The sequence below is a fragment of the Oncorhynchus tshawytscha genome, unplaced genomic scaffold (assembly GCF_018296145.1).
Source record: "Oncorhynchus tshawytscha isolate Ot180627B unplaced genomic scaffold, Otsh_v2.0 Un_contig_1008_pilon_pilon, whole genome shotgun sequence".
NCBI lineage: Eukaryota > Metazoa > Chordata > Actinopteri > Salmoniformes > Salmonidae > Oncorhynchus > Oncorhynchus tshawytscha.
In genome coordinates this window covers 12,891-32,500 of record NW_024608539.1, presented here as the reverse complement: position 1 = coordinate 32,500, position 19,610 = coordinate 12,891, and the positions used below count along the sequence as shown (strand labels likewise).

At 52.1% G+C, this 19,610-nt stretch overlaps 1 protein-coding gene across 1 annotated transcript in view; it reads left to right on the top strand.

The window, feature by feature from the left end:
• Nucleotides 1–10,389, top strand: part of LOC121843607 (mitotic spindle assembly checkpoint protein MAD1-like) — a 43,495-nt gene extending 33,106 nt beyond the window's left edge. Inside the window, exons 6-7 of the mRNA XM_042313334.1 lie at nt 8,835–8,887; nt 10,037–10,389. Coding sequence (XP_042169268.1) covers nt 8,835–8,887; nt 10,037–10,375 — 392 coding nt within the window. The 3' untranslated portion in view covers nt 10,376–10,389. The remainder of the gene's footprint in view (nt 1–8,834; nt 8,888–10,036) is intronic.
• The last annotated feature ends 9,221 nt before the right edge of the window (nt 10,390–19,610 follow it).

Below are 19,610 nucleotides of genomic sequence, written 5' to 3'. Positions count from 1 at the left end.
GGCTGGCTAGTGGACTGCTGTGGCTAGCTAGTGGACTGCTGTGGCTGGCTAGTGGACTGCTGTGGCTGGCTAGTGGACTGCTGTGGCTGGCTAGTGGACTGCTGTGGCTGGCTAGTGGACTGCTGTGGCTGGCCCTGGACTGCTGTGGCTGGCTAGTGGACTGCTGTGGCTGGCTAGTGGACTGCTGTGGCTGGCTAGTGGACTGCTGTGGCTAGCTAGTGGACTGCTGTCTAGCTAGTGGACTGCTGTGGCTAGCTAGTGGACTGCTGTGGCTCCTAGTGGACTGCTGTGGCTGGCTAACGGACTGCTGTGGCTGGCTAGTGGACTGCTGTGGCTGGCTAGTGGACTGCTGTGGCTAGCTAGTGGACTGCTGTGGCTGGCTAGTGGACTGCTGTGGCTGGCTAGTGGACTGCTGTGGCTAGCTAGTGGACTGCTGTGGCTGGCTAGTGGACTGCTGTGGCTGGCTAGTGGACTGCTGTGGCTGGCTAGTGGACTGCTGTGGCTGGCTAGTGGACTGCTGTGGCTAGCTAGTGGACTGCTGTGGCTGGCTAGTGGACTGCTGTGGCTAGCTAGTGGACTGCTGTGGCTAGCTAGTGGACTGCTGTGGCTAGCTAGTGGACTGCTGTGGCTGGCTAGGTGGACTGCTGCGGCTGGCTAGGTGGACTGCTGTGGCTGGCTAGTGGACTGCTGTGGCTGGCTAGTGGACTGCTGTGGCTGGCTAGTGGACTGCTGTGGCTGGCTAGTGGACTGCTGTGGCTGGCTAGTGGACTGCTGTGGCTGGCTAGTGGACTGCTGTGGCTGGCTAGTGGACTGCTGCGGCTGGCTAGTGGACTGCTGCGGCTGGCTAGTGGACTGCTGTGGCTGGCTAGTGGACTGCTGTGGCTGGCTAGTGGACTGCTGTGGCTGGCTAGTGGACTGCTGTGGCTGGCTAGTGGACTGCTGTGGCTGGCTAGTGGACTGCTGTGGCTGGCTAGTGGACTGCTGCGGCTGGCTAGGTGGACTGCTGCGGCTGGCTGGCTAGCTAGTGGACTGCTGTGGCTGGCTGGCTAGCTATTGGACTACTGCGGCTGGCTGGCTAGCTAGCTAGCTAGTGGACTGCTGTGGCTGGCTGCTGGCTGGCTAGCTGCTGTGGCTGGCTGGCTGACTGCTGTGGCTGGCTAGTGGACTGCTGTGGCTGGCTGTGGACTGCTGTGGCTGGCTAGTGGACTGCTGTGGGACTGCTGTGGCTAGCTGTGGACTGCTGTGGCTGGCTGGCGGACTGCTGTGGCTAGCTGGCAGGACTACTGTGGACTGCTGTGGCTGGCTGGTGGACTGCTGTGGCTAGCTAGTGGACTGCTGTGGCTGGCTGGCGGACTGCTGTGGCTGGCTGGCTGCTGTGGCTGGCTGGCGGACTACTGTGGCTGGCTAGCCAGAGAAGACTCATATTTTCCTTTGAGGCTTTAAGTGTTCTTACACTGCTTCTGAACGTTCAACGAGGAAACATGGCAGGTTGTTGTCATGGTAACGGCAGGCGTTGTTGTCACCGTAGCTTGTTACATCACTTCTGAGTGATAGGAAGCACGAGCACCACCACCAATCAGCCTCCACCACCGCTCGCACGCCTGCCGTTACTATGACAACTAGCGTAGCCATGTCAACCAATGACTGCTGCGTGAACACACACACACACGTCTGATTTTGGTGGGTTGTAACATGGTGTTTGGACAGTCGGTATCCCAAAACGGATTTGAGCATTAATGCCTGCAGTGTGAACACGGCTTTAGTTACCCCTGGAGAGAGACTGAAACTCACTGTAGAAATGGGCTGTTTATACGCACACACACACACACAGACTGAACACAGAAATGCTCTGTCTTAGGGAGAGTGAACGTGTGAGGACCTAGAGAATGAGAAATGGACAGACAGAGGAGAAACAAAGAAAAGTGTGGAAGGGAGGACAGGGAGAAGGGAGGAGGGGAGGAGAAGGGGGGAGGAGAGGGAGGACAGGGAGAGGGAGAGAGGGAGGACAGGGGAGAAGGGAGGGAGGGAGAGGGAAGACAGGGAGGGAGGAGAGAGGAGGACAGGGGGAGGAGAGGGAGGGAGGAGTGAGGGAGGACAGGGAGGAGAGAGGGAGGGGAGGGTGGACAGGGAGGAGAGAGGGAGGGAGGACAGGGGAGAGGGAGGACAAGGGAGGGAGTAGAGGGTGAGGATGAGAGGAGAGAGGAGGAGAGAGGGAGGACAGAGGGAGGACAAGGGAGGGAGGGAGGGGGAAGACAAGGGAGGAGAGGGGAAGACAAGGGGAGAGGGGGAAGACAAGGGAGGGAGGAGGGGGAAGACAAGGGAGGGAGGGAGGAAGACAAGGGAGGGAGAGAGGGACACAGGGAGGGAGGAGGAGGGAGAGGGAGGGAGGGAGGGAGGACGAGGGAGGGAGGAGAGAGGGAAGACAAGGGGAGAGAGGGAAGACAAGGGAGGGAGGAGGGAGGGGGAGAGAGAGGACAAGGGAGGGAGGAGAGAGGGAAGACAAGGGAGGGAGGAGAGAGGGAAGGACAGGGAGGAGAGAGGGAAGGCAAGGTGGGAGGAGAGAGGGAAGACAAGGGAGGAGGGAGGGAGGGAGGGGAGGACAAGGGAGGGAGAGGGAGGACAGAGGGGACAAGGGAGGAAGGAGAGAGGGAGGACAGGGAGGACAGTGGGAGGAGAGAGGAGGGAGGGAGGAGAGATGGAGGAGAAGGGAGGACAGGGAGGAGGAGGACAAGGGAGGGAGGAGAGGGGGAAGACAAGGGAGGGAGGAGAGGGAAGACAAGGGAGGAGAGGGAAGACAAGGGAGGAGAGAGGGAGGGAGGAGGGAAAGACAAGGGAGGGAGGAGAGGGGGAAGACAAGGGAGGGAGGAGAGGGAAGACAAGGGAGGGAGGAGAGAGGGAGGACAAGGGAGGAGAAAGGAGGACAAGGGGGGTGGAGAGGGGAGGACAAGGGGGGAGGACGGGGGAGGGGAGGACAAGGGAGGGAGGAGAGGGTGAGGATGAGAGGAGGAGGGAGGAGAGAGGGAGGACAAGGGAGGACAAGGGAGGGAGGAGAGGGGGAAGACAAGGGAGGGAGGAGAGATGGAGGACAAGGGAGGAGAGGGGGAAGACAAGGGAGGGAGGAGAGAGGGAAGACAAGGGAGGGAGGAGAGAGGGAAGACAAGGGAGGGAGGAGAGAGGGAACACGAGGGAAGACAGGAGGGAGGGAGGAGAGAGGGAGGACAAGGGAGGGAGAGGGAAGACAAGGGAGGGAGGAGAGAGGGAAGACAAGGGAGGGAGGAGAGAGGGAAGACAAGGGAGGGAGGAGGGAGGGAGGGAGGAGAGAGGAGGACAGAGGAGGACAGAGGAGGACAAGGGAGGAAGGAGAGGGGAGGAAAGAGGGAAGACAAAGGAAGGGAGGACAGGGAGGACAGTGGGAGGAGAGAGGGAGGACAAGGGAGGGAGGAGGGGAGGAGAGAGGGAGGACAAGGGAGGAGAGGGGGAAGACAAGGGAGGGAGGAGAGGGGGAAGGGGAGGGAGGAGAGGGAAGACAAGGGAGGAGGGAGGGAGGAGGAGGGAAGACGAGGGAGGGAGAGGGAGGACAAGGGAGGAGAGAGGAGGACAAGGAGGGTGAGAGAGGGAGGACAAGGGAGGAGAGGGGAGGGAGGGAGGACGGGGGGGGAGAGGGAGGACAAGGAGGACAAGGGAGGGAGGAGAGGGTGAGGATGAGAGGAGGAGGGAGGAGAGAGGGAGGACAAGGAGGACAGAGGGAGGACAAGGGAGGGAGGAGAGGGGGAAGACAAGGGAGGAGGAGAGATGGAGGACAAGGGAGGAGAGGGGGAAGACAAGGGAGGGAGGAGAGAGGGAAGACAAGGGAGGGAGGAGAGAGGGAGGACGAGGGAGGAGAGAGGGAGGGAGGAGAGAGGGAGGACAAGGGAGGGAGGAGAGAGGGAAGACAAGGGAGGGAGGAGAGAGGGAAGACAAGGAGGGAGGAGAGAGGGAAGACAAGACAAGGGAAGGAGGGAGGGAGGAGAGAGGAGGACAGAGGAGGACAAGGGAGGAAGGAGAGAGGGAGGACAAGGGAGGAAAGAGGGAAGACAAAGGAAGGGAGGACAGGGAGGACAGTGGGAGGAGAGAGGGAGGACAAGGGAGGGGAGGAGAGATGGAGGAGAGAGGGAGGACAAGGGAGGAGAGGGGGAAGACAAGGGAGGGAGGAGAGGGGGAAGACAAGGGAGGGAGGAGAGGGGGAAGACAAGGGAGGGAGGAGAGGGGGAAGACAAGGGAGGGAGGAGAGGGAAGACAAGGGAGGGAGGAGAGAGGGAGGACAAGGGAGGAGAAAGTGAGGACAAGGGAGGGTGGAGAGAGGGAGGACAAGGGAGGGAGGACAGAGGGAGGACAAGGGAGGGAGGAGAGGGTGAGGATGAGAGGAGGAGGGAGGAGAGAGGGAGGACAAGGGAGGACAAGGGAGGGAGGAGAGGGGGAAGACAAGGGAGGGAGGAGAGATGGAGGACAAGGGAGGAGAGGGGGAAGACAAGGGAGGGAGGAGAGAGGGAAGACAAGGGAGGGAGGAGAGAGGGAAGACAAGGGAGGGAGGAGAGAGGGAACACGAGGGAGGAGAGAGGGAGGCAGGAGGGAGGGAGGAGAGAGGGAGGACAAGGGAGGGAGGAGAGAGGGAAGACAAGGGAGGGAGGAGAGAGGGAAGACAAGGGAGGGAGGAGAGAGGGAAGACAAGGGAGGGAGGAGGGAGGGAGGGAGGAGAGAGGGAGGAGAGAGGAGGACAGAGGAGGACAGAGGAGGACAAGGGAGGAAGGAGAGAGGAGGAAAGAGGGAAGACAAAGGAAGGGAGGACAGGGAGGACAGTCCAGAGAGGGAGGACAAGGGAGGGAGGAGAGATGGAGGAGAGAGGGAGGACAAGGGAGGAGAGGGGGAAGACAAGGGAGGGAGGAGAGGGGGAAGACAAGGGAGGGAGGAGAGGGAAGACAAGGGAGGAGGGAGGGAGGAGGAGGGAAGACGAGGGAGGAGAGAGGGAGGACAAGGGAGGAGAGAGTGAGGACAAGGGAGGGTGGAGAGAGGGAGGACAAGGGAGGAGAGAGGGAGGGAGGGAGGACGGGGGGAGAGGGAGGACAAGGGAGGACAAGGGAGGGAGGAGAGGGTGAGGATGAGAGGAGGAGGGAGGAGAGAGGGAGGACAAGGGAGGACAGAGGGAGGACAAGGGAGGGAGGAGAGGGGGAAGACAAGGGAGGGAGGAGAGATGGAGGACAAGGGAGGAGAGGGGGAAGACAAGGGAGGGAGGAGAGAGGGAAGACAAGGGAGGGAGGAGAGAGGGAGGACGAGGGAGGAGAGAGGGAGGGAGGAGAGAGGGAGGACAAGGGAGGGAGGAGAGAGGGAAGACAAGGGAGGGAGGAGAGAGGGAAGACAAGGGAGGGAGGAGAGAGGGAAGACAAGACAAGGGAAGGAGGGAGGGAGGAGAGAGGAGGACAGAGGAGGACAAGGGAGGAAGGAGAGAGGGAGGACAAGGGAGGAAAGAGGGAAGACAAAGGAAGGGAGGACAGGGAGGACAGTGGGAGGAGAGAGGGAGGACAAGGGAGGGAGGAGAGATGGAGGACAAGGAGGAGAGGGGGAAGACAAGGGAGGGAGGAGAGGGGGAAGACAAGGGAGGGAGGAGAGGGGGAAGACAAGGGAGGGAGGAGAGGGGGAAGACAAGGGAGGGAGGAGAGGGAAGACAAGGGAGGAGAGAGGGAGGGAGGAGTGAGGGAAGACGAGGGAGGAGAGAGGGAGGACAAGGGAGGAGAGAGAGAGGACAAGGGAGGGTGGAGAGAGGGAGGACAAGGGAGGAGAGAGGGAGGGAGGGAGGGAGGACGGGGGAGAGGGAGGACAAGGGAGGGAGGAGAGGGTGAGGATGAGAGGAGGAGGGAGGAGAGAGGAGGACAAGGGAGGACAGAGGGAGGACAAGGGAGGGAGGAGAGGGGGAAGACAAGGGAGGGAGGAGAGATGGAGGACAAGGGAGGAGAGGGGGAAGACAAGGGAGGGAGGAGAGAGGGAAGACAAGGGAGGGAGGACGAGGGAGGAGAGAGGGAGGACAAGGGAGGGAGGAGAGAGGGAAGACAAGGGAGGGAGGAGAGAGGGAAGACAAGGGAGGGAGGAGAGAGGGAAGACAAGGGAAGGAGGGAGGGAGGAGAGAGGAGGACAGAGGAGGACAGGGAGGAAGGAGAGAGGGAGGACAAGGGAGGAAAGAGGGAAGACAAAGGAAGGGAGGACAGGGAGGACAGTGGGAGGAGAGAGGGAGGACAAGGGAGGGAGGAGAGATGGAGGAGAGAGGGAGGACAAGGGAGGAGAGGGGGAAGACAAGGGAGGGAGGAGAGGGGGAAGACAAGCGAGGGAGGAGGACAAGGGAGGAGAGAGGGAGGCAGGAGGGAGGGAGGAGAGAGGGAGTACAAGGGAGGGAGGAGAGGGAAGACAAGGGAGGGAGGAGAGAGGGAAGACAAGGGAGGGAGGAGAGAGGGAAGACAAGGGAGGAGGGAGGGAGGAGAGAGGAGGACAGAGGAGGACAAGGGAGGAAGGAGAGAGGGAGGACAAGGGAGGAAAGAGGGAAGACAAAGGAAGGGAGGACAGGGAGGACAGTGGGAGGAGAGAGGGAGGACAAGGGAGGGAGGAGAGAGGGAGGACAAGGGAGGAGAGGGGGAGGAGAGGGGGAGGACAAGGGAGGGAGGACGAGGGAGGATGAGAGGAGGAGAGAGGGAGGACAAGGGAGGAGATGAAGTAGAAAGGAGAGGAGGAGAGACGTGATTATGAGTAATCCAGAGGGTAAGGAGTATCACATTATGAATAAAGCATGTAATTCCCCTCACGCTGTCAACGGCTGGATGTGTCTGTGTCATTGTTCATTGTTGTGATTATGTGACGTTAATTACACAGTCATTCAGTTGTTCCATTAGGCTCTGTTCCGTCTCCACTCGACCCACACCACTCCTTCTGAACTATGGAACAATCACTGTGTTGTCAATAATGGATCAGATTCCAGGCAGGCCCATTTCTCTGGCTCGGAGGGGGTGTTCCAGATGCTACCCTGTTCCCTAGATAGTACACTCCTTTTGACCTGGGAGCCTGTGGGTACTACAAGAGGAATATGGTGTTCCAGATGCTACCCTGTTCCCTAGATAGTACACTCCTTTTGACCTGGGAGCCTGTGGGTACTACAAGAGGAATATGGTGTTCCAGATGCTACCCTGTTCCCTAGATAGTACACTCCTTTTGACCTGGGAGCCTGTGGGTACTACAAGAGGAATATGGTGTTCCAGATGCTACCCTGTTCCCTAGATAGTACACTCCTTTTGACCTGGGAGCCTGTGGGTACTACAAGGAGAATATGGTGCCTTTTTTCTGGACACGTCCTTTGTCTTCGCAAATCAAGTCGTTTAAATCGGAAAGTCGCTTTCCCAAATTGATTTCAGACTTAATTGAACAAATTATTCCTGTCTATTATTCTAACTCCACCTCTTCTCCACCCTCTTTTCTCCTCTCCACCTCTTCTCTCTTCTCTCCTCTCCACCTCTACTCACCTCCACCTCGTCTCCACCCTCTTCTCCTCTCTTCTCCCCTCTCCCCTCTTCTCCTCCCTCTCCTCTCCTCCCTCTTCTCCCCTCTCTTCTTCTCCCCTCTCTTCTCCACTTATCTCCTCTCTCCTCCACCTCCTCTCTCCTCTCCACCTCTCCTCCCCTCTTCTTATCTCCTCTCTCCTCTCCTCCACCTCTTCTCTCCTTCATCACTCCTCTACCTCTTCTCATCTTCTCTCTGCCTCTCTCCTCTACCTCATCCCTCTCCCCTCTACCTCATCTCTCTCTCTCCTCTACCTCATCTCTCTCTCTCCTCTACCTCATCTCCTCTTCCTTCCTCTCCTCTCTCCTCTCCACCTCTTCTCTCCTCCACCTCTTCCTTCCCCTCCTCCCCTCTTCTTGTCTCCTCTCCTCTCCACCTCTTCTCTCCTCTCTCCTCCACCTCCTCTCTCCTCTCCACCTCCTCTCTACCTCTTCTCTCCTCTCTCCTCTCCACCTCCTCTCTCCTCTCCACCTTCATCCTCCACCTCCACTCTCTCGACCTCCTCTCCTCCACCTCCTTTGTCTCTCTCCTCTCCTCTCAATCTCTCTCCTCCTCCTCTTTCCTCCTTCACCACTCCCCTACCTCTTCTCCTCTTCCTTCCTCTCCTCCCCTCTTCTTGTCTCCTCTCTCCTAGATCTACATAGTGACTCTGTTTAAGACTATGCAGACTATTCTATATGTCATATTCTCTGCTATGTTCTATGTCAGGGATCGTCAATTAGATTAATATTTTCTTTCTGAAGTGGACGGTCAGGAGGCTGGAACAAATGATTTGTAATTATGTAGACTGAAAATGGACCTGAAGAAGCCCAAACAGATAAGCTTGACTAAAACACAATCACTTGAAACATTGTTTCCATGTGTATACGATCACCCTGTCTCTCTGTGTATGAAATACTTGGGAACAAGTGATTTTAATGTGAGAAATCTGGAGCTAATTTCTTAGAAAACCCGCGGGCCCAATAAAACCACCCGCGGGCCCAATAAAACCACCCGCGGGCCCAATAAAACCACCCGCGGGCCCAATAAAACCACCCGCGGGCCCAATAAAACCACCCGCGGGCCAAATAAAACCTGTAGGTCTACTTTAACATGACAGCTCTACGTTAAGGGACTGTTTTGTGTTGTAGGTCTACTTTAACATGACAGCTCTACGTTAAGGGACTGTTTTGTGTTGTAGGTCTACTTTAACATGACAGCTCTACGTTAAGGGACTGTTCTGTGTTCTACATCCGGCTTAACACGACTGTTCTGTGTTGTAGATCTGCGTAAACAGATGGAAACAGCTGAACTGAAGAACCAGCGGTTGAAGGAGGTGTGGAATGTTGTATTACATAGAAAATAAACATGTTTTATCCCCCTTCTTCCTACACATCTTATTCCTCTCTACCTCATCTCTCTCTCCTCTACCTCATCTCTCTCTCCTCTACCTCATCTCTCTCTCTCCTCTACCTCATCTCTCTCTCCTCTACCTCATCCCTCTCTCCTCTACCTCATCTCTCTCTCTCCTCTACCTCATCCCTCTCTCCTCTACCTCATCCCCCTCTCTCCTCTACCTCATCCCTCTCTCTCCTCTACCGCATCCCTCTCTCCTCTACCTCATCCCTCTCTCCTCTACCTCATCCCTCTCTCCTCTACCGCATCCCTCTCTCCTCTACCGCATCCCTCTCTCCTCTACCGCATCCCTCTCTCCTCTACCGCATCCCTCTCTCTACCTCATCTACCTCATCCCTCTCCTCTCTACCTCATCCCTCTCTCCTCTACCTCATCCCTCTCTCTCTCTACCTTATCTCTCTCTCTCCTCTACCTCATCTCTCTCTCTCCTCTACCTCATCCCTCTCTCCTCTACCTCATCCCCCTCTCTCCTCTACCTCATCCCCCTCTCCCTCTACCTCATCCCTCTCTCTCTCTACCTCATCTCTCTCTCCTCTATCCCTCTCTCCTCTACCTCATCCCTCTCTCTCTCCTCTACCTCATCCCTCTCTCTCCTCTACCTCATCCCTCTCTCCTCTACCTCATCCCTCTCTCCTCTACCTCATCCCCCTCTCCTCTACCTCATCCCCCTCTCTCCTCTACCTCATCCCCTCTCTCTCTCTCTACCTCATCCCTCTCTCCTCTACCTCATCCCTCTCTCTCCTCTACCTCATCCCTCTCTCTCCTCTACCTCATCCCTCTCTCTCCTCTACCTCATCCCTCTCTCTCCTCTACCTCATCCCTCTCTCTCCTCTACCTCATCCCTCTCTCCTCTACCTCATCTCTCTCTCCTCTACCTCATCCCTCTCTCTCCTCTACCTCATCCCTCTCTCTCCTCTACCTCATCCCTCTCTCCTCTACCTCATCTCTCTCTCCTCTACCTCATCTCTCTCTCATCTACCTCATCTCTCTCTCTCTCTCCTCTACCTCATCTCTTCTGATGAGTTTGAGAGACGATTGTGAACCAGTGTTGTATCTGTGTTGTTGCCAGGTGTTCCAGAGGAAGATTCAGGAGTTCAGGACTGTGTGTTATGTTCTGACCGGCTATCAGATAGACATCACTACTGAGAACCAGTACAGGCTGACCTCTGTCTACGCTGAACACATGGATGACTCTCTACTGTTTAAGGTACAAACACACAAGGTGACCAAGAGGTTAGAGTGTTGGGCCAGTAACCAATCACGGAACCAACAAGGTGGCCAAGCGGTTAGTGTTGGGCCAGTAACCAATCAGCGAACCGACAAGGTGGCCAAGCGGTTAGAGTGTTGGGCCAGTAACCAATCACAGAACCGACAAGGTGACCAAGCGGTTAGAGTGTTGGGCCAGTAACCAATCACGGAACCGACAAGGTGACCAAGCGGTTAGAGTGTTGGGCCAGTAACCAATCACGGAACCGACAAGGTGGCCAAGCGGTTAGAGTGTTGGGCCAGTAACCAATCACCGAACTGACAAGGTGGCCAAGCGGTTAGTGTTGGGCCAGTAACCAATCACGGAACCGACAAGGCGGCCAAGCGGTTAGTGTTGGGCCAGTAACCAATCAGCGAACCGACAAGGTGACCAAGCGGTTAGAGTGTTGGGCCAGTAACCAATCAGCGAACCGACAAGGTGACCAAGCGGTTAGAGTGTTGGGCCAGTAACCAATCACGGAACCGACAAGGTGACCAAGCGGTTAGTGTTGGGCCAGTAACCAATCACAGAACCGACACGGCGGCCAAACGGTTAGAGTGTTGGGCCAGTGATCAGAGACTAGTTATGTCTGTTAGGTTACATGTGTAGAGACTAGTTGTGTCTGTTAGGTTACATGTGTAGAGACTAGTTGTGTCTGTTAGGTTACATGATCAGAGACTAGTTATGTCTGTTAGGTTATATGATCAGAGACTAGTTATGTCTGCTACGTTAGGTTACGTGTGAAGAGACTCTATAACACAGGTGGATATCAGAGGGAGAAAGAGAGATGAGGGAGATTGGAGGGTTAGAGAATTAGAGGAGAGAGATGAAAGGAGAGATGGGGGATGAAAGGAGAGATGGGGGATGGAGAGATGAAAGGAGAGATGGGGGGATGAAAGGAGAGATGGGGGATGGAGAGATGAAAGGAGAGACGGGGGATGAAAGGAGAGACGGGGGATGGAGGGAGAGACGGGGGGATGGAGGGAGAGACGGGGGAGGGAGGGAGAGACGGGGTGGAGGGAGAGACGGGGGGGGAGACGGAGGGAGAGAGATGGGGATGAAGGGAGAGATGGGGGATGAAGGGAGAGACGGGGGGATGAAAGGAGAGACGGGGATGGAGGGAGAGACGGGGGATGGAGGGAGAGACGGGGGATGGAGAAATGAAAGGAGAGACGGGGGGATGAAAGGAGAGACGGGGGGATGGAGGGAGAGACGGGGGATGGAGAAATGAAAGGAGAGACGGGGGGATGAAAGGAGAGACGGGGGGATGGAGGGAGAGACGGGGGGATAGAGGGAGAGACGGGGGATGGAGAAATGAAAGGAGAGACGGGGGGATGAAAGGAGAGACGGGGGATGGAGGGAGAGATGGGGGATGAAGGGAGAGATGGGGGGATGGAGGGAGAGACGGGGGATGGAGGGAGAGACGGGGGGATGGAGGGAGAGACGGGGGGATGGATGGAGGGAGAGACGGGGGGATGGAGGGAGAGACGGGGGGATGGAGGGAGAGACGGGGGATGGAGGGAGAGAGACGGGGATGGAGGAAGAGACGGGGGGGATGGAGGAAGAGACGGGGGATGGAGGGAGAGACGGGGGGATGGAGGGAGAGACGGGGGATGGAGGGAGAGACGGGGGATGGAGGGAGAGACGGGGGATGGAGGGAGAGACGGGAGGATGGAGGAAGAGACGGGGGATGGAGGGATGAAGGGAGAGATGGGGGATGAAGGGAGAGATGGGGGATGGAGGGAGAGACGGGGGATGGAGGGAGAGACGGGGATGGAGGGAGAGACGGGGGATGGAGGGAGAGACGGGGGATGGAGGGAGAGACGGGGGGATGGAGGGAGAGACGGGGGATGGAGGGAGAGACGGGGGATGGAGGGAGAGACGGGGGGGATGGAGGGAGAGACGGGGGATGGAGGGATGAAGGGAGAGATGGGGGATGAAGGGAGAGATGGGGGATGAAAGGAGAGATGGAGGGATGAATGAACTCTGCGTATCAAATCAGTGGCAGATTGAAAAGAGAACAGGTGAAGATGGCAGGAGAATGTCATTAATTAAGGACTGGTAGAAAAAGGAGGAGAGAGCGAGGGGGTTAGAGAGAGGCGATAGGGGGTATTTTTCTTAAAGGACATCGAACTTCGTTTTGAGGGTTCGTTAAGCTTTATTTGGGGGGGGTAGTTTTCTTGAAAGGACATCGAACTTCGTTTTGAGGGTTCGTTAAGCTTTATTTGGGTTTTAGTGTGTTCTCTCCAGTGTGTTAAATCCTCAGAGAGCCACCTGCGACCCTGTCGGGGAAGATGATTCACTGTCAATATTTATTAACCTCAGCTCAAGTACTCCTCCTCTCTCTCTCTCTCTCTCTCTCTCTCTCTCGCTCCTGCGCTCTCTCTCTCTCTCGCTCCTGCGCTCTCTCTCTCTCTCGCTCCTGCGCTCTCTCTCTCTCTCGCTCCTGCGCTGTCTCGCTCGCTCGCTCTCGCTCGTGCTGTCTCGCTCTCTCAAATCATTTCAATTTATTCAAGTTAAGGGCTTTATTGGAATGGGTAGCATATGTTGACATTGCCAAAGCAAGTAAACTAGATAATAAACAAAAGTGAAATAAACAATACAATTGAACAGTAAACATTACACTCACAGAAGTTCCAGAAGAATAAAGACATTTCAAATGTAATTTATTTGCAAATAGTTAAAGTACAAAAGGGAAAATAAGTCCACCTACTTATGTGCCTCCACACGCACAGGTTATATGGTGTTGTCTGTGTGTGTTAGTATGATACACCAGCATGTAGCCTGCACTGGTAATGACTGGTGACGCACACAACTGGAGCAGCGTCCCGCAGAGGCGGGGTTTGTGTGGGAACAGTGTAAGAGGTGATGAGTCCATGGGAACAGTGTAAGAGGTGATGAGTCCATGTGATGAGTCCATGTGATGAGTCCCTGTGAACAGTAAGAGGGGATGAGTCCATGTGATGAGTCCCTGTGAACAGTAAGAGGGGATGAGTCCATGTGAACAGTGTAAGAGGTGATGAGTCCAGGTGAACAGTGTAAGAGGTGATGAGTCCATGTGATGAGTCCCTGTGAACAGTAAGAGGGGATGAGTCCATGTGATGAGTCCCTGTGAACAGTAAGAGGGGATGAGTCCATGTGAACAGTGTAAGAGGTGATGAGTCCAGGTGAACAGTGTAAGAGGTGATGAGTCCATGTGATGAGTCCATGTGAACAGTAAGAGGTGATGAGTCCATGTGAACAGTGTAAGAGGTGATGAGTCCATGTGAACAGTGTAAGAGGTGATGAGTCCATGTGAACAGTGTAAGAGGTGATGAGTCCATGTGAACAGTGTAAGAGGTGATGAGTCCATGTGAACAGTGTAAGAGGTGATGAGTCCATGTGATGAGTCCCTGTGAACAGTAAGAGGGGATGAGTCCATGTGAACAGTAAGAGGTGATGAGTCCATGTGATGAGTCCATGTGAACAGTGTAAGAGGTGATGAGTCCATGTGATGAGTCCATGTGAACAGTGTAAGAGGTGATGAGTCCAGGTGAACAGTAAGAGGTGATGAGTCCAGGTGAACAGTGTAAGAGGTGATGAGTCCAGGTGAACAGTGTAAGAGGTGATGAGTCCATGTGAACAGTGTAAGAGGTGATGAGTCCAGGTGAACAGTAAGAGGTGATGAGTCCAGGTGAACAGTGTAAGAGGTGATGAGTCCATGTGAACAGTAAGAGGTGATGAGTCCATGTGATGAGTCCATGTGAACAGTAAGAGGTGATGAGTCCATGTGATGAGTCCATGTGAACAGTGTAAGAGGTGATGAGTCCATGTGAACAGTGTAAGAGGTGATGAGTCCAGGTGAACAGTGTAAGAGGTGATGAGTCCATGTGAACAGTGTAAGAGGTGATGAGTCCATGTGAACAGTAAGAGGTGATGAGTCCATGTGAACAGTAAGAGGTGATGAGTCCATGTGATGAGTCCATGTGAACAGTAAGAGGTGATGAGTCCATGTGAACAGTAAGAGGTGATGAGTCCATGTGATGAGTCCATGTGAACAGTAAGAGGGGATGAGTCCATGTGAACAGTGTAAGAGGTGATGAGTCCATGTGAACAGTAAGAGGTGATGAGTCCATGTGAACAGTAAGAGGTGATGAGTCCATGTGAACAGTAAGAGGTGATGAGTCCATGTGATGAGCATGTGAACAGTAAGAGGTGATGAGTCCATGTGATGAGTCCATGTGAACAGTGTAAGAGGTGATGAGTCCATGTGATGAGTCCATGTGAACAGTAAGAGGTGATGAGTCCATGTGAACAGTGTAAGAGGTGATGAGTCCATGTGATGAGTCCATGTGAACAGTGTAAGATGTGATGAGTCCATGTGAACAGTGTAAGAGGTGATGAGTCCATGTGATGAGTCCATGTGAACAGTGTAAGAGGTGATGGGTCCATGTGATGAGTCCATGTGAACAGTGTAAGATGTGATGAGTCCATGTGAACAGTGTAAGATGTGATGAGTCCATGTGAACAGTGTAAGAGGTGATGAGTCCATGTGAACAGTGTAAGAGGTGATGAGTCCATGTGAACAGTGTAAGAGGTGATGAGTCCAGGTGAACAGTGTAAGAGGTGATGAGTCCATGTGAACAGTGTAAGATGTGATGAGTCCATGTGATGAGTCCAGGTGAACAGTGTAAGATGTGATGAGTCCATGTGATGAGTCCATGTGAACAGTAAGAGGTGATGAGTCCATGTGAACAGTGTAAGAGGTGATGAGTCCATGTGAACAGTGTAAGAGGTGATGAGTCCATGTGAACAGTAAGAGGTGATGAGTCCATGTGATGAGTCCATGTGAACAGTAAGAGGTGATGAGTCCATGTGAACAGTGTAAGAGGTGATGAGTCCATGTGATGAGTCCATGTGAACAGTAAGAGGTGATGAGTCCATGTGAACAGTGTAAGAGGTGATGAGTCCATGTGATGAGTCCATGTGAACAGTAAGAGGTGATGCGTCCATGTGATGAGTCCATGTGAACAGTTAGAGGTGATGAGTCCATGTGAACAGTGTAAGAGGTGATGAGTCCATGTGAACAGTAAGAGGTGATGAACAGTGTAAGAGGTGATGAGTCCATGTGAACAGTGTAAGAGGTGATGAGTCCATGTGAACAGTGTAAGAGGTGATGAGTCCATGTGAACAGTAAGAGGTGATGAGTCCATGTGAACAGTAAGAGGTGATGAGTCCATGTGATGAGTCCATGTGAACAGTAAGAGGTGATGAGTCCATGTGATGAGTCCATGTGAACAGTAAGAGGTGATGAGTCCATGTGATGAGTCCATGTGAACAGTAAGAGGTGATGAGTCCATGTGAACAGTGTAAGAGGTGATGAGTCCATGTGAACAGTGTAAGAGGTGATGAGTCCAGGTGAACAGTGTAAGAGGTGATGAGTCCATGTGAACAGTGTAAGAGGTGATGAGTCCATGTGATGAGTCCATGTGAACAGTGTAAGATGTGATGAGTCCATGTGATGAGTCCATGTGAACAGTGTAAGATGTGATGAGTCCATGTGATGAGTCCAGGTGAACAGTGTAAGATGTGATGAGTCCATGTGAACAGTGGAAGAGGTGATGAGTCCATGTGAACAGTGGAAGATGTGATGAGTCCATGTGAACAGTGGAAGATGTGATGAGTCCATGTGAACAGTAAGAGGTGATGAGTCCATGTGAACAGTGTAAGATGTGATGAGTCCATGTGATGAGTCCATGTGAACAGTAAGAGGTGATGAGTCCAGGTGAACAGTGTAAGAGGTGATGAGTCCATGTGAACAGTAAGAGGTGATGAGTCCATGTGAACAGTGTAACACTTGTTGGTAGCGTGTTCAGCCCAGTAATCCATCTTCATGAGGCGCAGGTACTTCGTACAGATAGAAACTCGAAAAGTTCCGTTACAGTCCTTTAGAAACATGTCAAACGATGTATGGAATCAATCTTTAGGATGTTTTTAACATAAAACATCAATAATGTTCTGAAGAAAAGCACTGGAACGAGAGGTAACTCTGCCGGGAGCGCGCTTCACGAGCCTGAGACACTCTGCCAGACCACTGACTCAAACAGGTCTCATGGGCCCCTCCTTTATAGTAGAATCCTTGTTCAAGTTTCTAAAGATGGTTGACATCTAGTGGAAGCCGTAGGAAGTGCAACTTTATCCCACTGTGTATTCGGTAGGCCAAGCTTTGAAAAACTACAAACCTCACATGTCCCACTGTGTATTCGGTAGGCCAAGCTTTGAAAAACTACAAACCTCACATGTCCCACTGTGTATTCGGTAGGCCAAGCTTTGAAAAACTACAAACTTCACATGTCCCACTGTGTATTCGGTAGGCCAAGCTTTGAAAAACTACAAACCTCACATGTCCCACTTCCTGCTTTTATTTGTCTCAGGTTTTTCGCCTGCCATATGACTTCTGTTATTCTCACAGACATCATTCAAACAGTTTTAGAAACTTCAGAGTGTTTTCTCTCCAATACTAATAATTAATATGCATATATTAGCATCTGGGACAGAGTAGGAAGCAGTTCAGTCTGGGCACCCTATTCATCCAAAAGTGAAAATGCTGCCCCCTATCCCAAAAGAGTTTTAAGCTAGTGTTAGTTATTTAGCAGTAAAAGGGATTTCTGTGCCAGAAAGTCAAACATAATAGGATTCTAATGTTACTGAACCATATACCAGGGTTGCCAGATTCTAACATTACTGAACCATATACCAGGGTTGCCAGATTCTAACATTACTGAACCATATACCAGGGTTGCCAGATTCTAACATTAATGAACCATATACCAGGGTTGCCAGATTCTAACATTACTGAGCCATATACCAGGGTTGCCAGATTCTAACATTACTGAACCATATACCAGGGTTGCCAGATTCTAACATTACTGAACCATATACCAGGGTTGCCAGATTCTAACATTACTGAACCATATACCAGGGTTGCCAGATTCTAACATTAATGAACCATATACCAGGGTTGCCAGATTCTAACATTAATGAACCATATACCAGGGTTGCCAGATTCTAACATTACTGAACCATATACCAGGGTTGCCAGATTCTAACATTACTGAGCCATATACCAGGGTTGCCAGATTCTAACATTACTGAACAATATACCAGGGTTGCCAGATTATGGTGTTACTGAACAATATACCAAAAACCTGCCCCATACTGGTCACCCAAATCCCCCTCCACTGGAGGAAACTGTGTTTAATGATTCCTCTTCCTGTCTCTAATATACAGAGAAGGAAACTGTGTTTAATGATTCCTCTTCCTGTCTCTAATATACAGAGAAGGAAACTGTGTTTAATGATTCCTCTTCCTGTCTCTAATATACAGAGAAGGAAACTGTGTTTAATGATTCCTCTTCCTGTCTCTAATATACAGAGAAGGAAACTGTGTTTAATGATTCCTCTTCCTGTCTCTAATATACAGAGAAGGAAACTGTGTTTAATGATTCCTCTTCCTGTCTCTAATATACAGAGAAGGAAACTGTGTTTAATGACTCCTCTTCCTGTCTCTAATATACAGAGAAGGAAACTGTGTTTAATGACTCCTCTTCCTGTCTCTAATATACAGAGAAGGAAACTGTGTTTAATGATTCCTCTTCCTGTCTCTAATATACAGAGAAGGAAACTGTGTTTAATGACTCCTCTTCCTGTCTCTAATATAAATATACACTGTGTTTAATGACTCCTCTTCCTGTCTCTAATATACAGAGAAGGAAACTGTGTTTAATGACTCCTCTTCCTGTCTCTAATATAAATATACACTGTGTTTAATGACTCCTCTTCCTGTCTCTAATATACAGAGAAGGAAACTGTGTTTAATGACTCCTCTTCCTGTCTCTAATATAAATATACACTGTGTTTAATGACTCCTCTTCCTGTCTCTAATATAAATATACACTGTGTTTAATGACTCCTCTTCCTGTCTCTAATATAAATATACAGAGCATTCAGAAGGTATTCAGACCCCTTGACTTTTTCCACATTTTGTTACGTTACAGCCTTGTTATAAAATGGATTAAATCGTTTTTTTTCTCCTCATCGATCTACACACAACACCCCATAATGATGAAGCAAAAAGAGGTTATCACAAGTGTTTGCACATTAAAAAAAAATTGAAAAAAGTATTCAGACTTTGTGAAGCATTTACAAGTATTCAGCCTCGAGTCTTAATGTGAATGACGCTACAAGCTTGGCACACCAGTATCTTGGGGAGTTTCTCCCATTCTTCTCTGCAGATCCTCTCAAGCTCTGTCAGGTTGGATGGGGAGCGTCGCTGCACAGCTATTTTCAGGTCTCTCCAGAGATGTTCGATAGGGTTCAAGTCCGGCCTTTGGCTGGTCCACTCAAGGACATTCAGAGACTTGTCCCAAAGCCACTCCTGTGTTGTCTTGGTTGTGTGCTTAGGGTCGTTGTCCTCTTGGAAGTTGAACCTTCTCCCCAGTCTGAGGTTCCTGAGTGCTCTTTAGCAGGTTTTCATCAAAGATCTCTGTGTACCTTACTCTGTTCATCTTTCCCTCGATCCTGACAAGTCTCCCAGTCCCTGCCCCTGAAAAACATCCCCACATGATGATATTGCCACCACCATGCTTCACCGTAGGGATGGTGCCAGGTTTCCTCCAGACGTGACGCTTTGCATTCCTGCCAAAGAGTTCAATCTTGGTTTCATCAAACCAGAGAATCTTGTTTTTCATGGTCTGAGAGTCTTTAGGTGCCTTTTGGCAAACTGCAAGAGTGCTGTCATGAGCCTTTTACTGAATGAAGAGTGTCTTCCGTCTGGCCACTTTACCATAAAGGCCTGATCGGTGGAGTGCTGCAGAGATGGTTGCCCTCCTGGAAGGTTCTCCCATCTCCACAGAGGAACTCTGGAGCTCTGTCAGAGTGACCTTCAGGTTCTTGGTCATCTCCCTGACCAAGACTGGTTCCAAACTTCTTCCATTTAAGAATGATGGAGGCCACTATGTTCTTGGGGACCTTCAATGCTGCAGAAATGTTTCCGTACCTTTCCCCAGATCTGTGCCTCGTCACAATCATGTCTCTGAGCTCTACGGACAATTCCTTCGACGTCATGGCTTGGTTTTTTTCTCTGACATGCACTGTCAACTGTGGGACCTTGTATACACAGGTCTTGCTTTCCAAATGTCCAATCAATTGATTTTACCACAGGTGGACTCCAAGTTGTAGAAACATCTCAAGGATGATCAATGGAAACAGGATGCAGTTCAATTTCGAGTCTCATAGCAAATGGTCTTAATATATACATAAATAAGGTATTTCTGTTCAATATTTTTATACATTTGCACACAGGAGATAGCAAAAGCTCAGGTTGCCCAGCCCGGCGGAGATACAATCTTTGGCAAAAT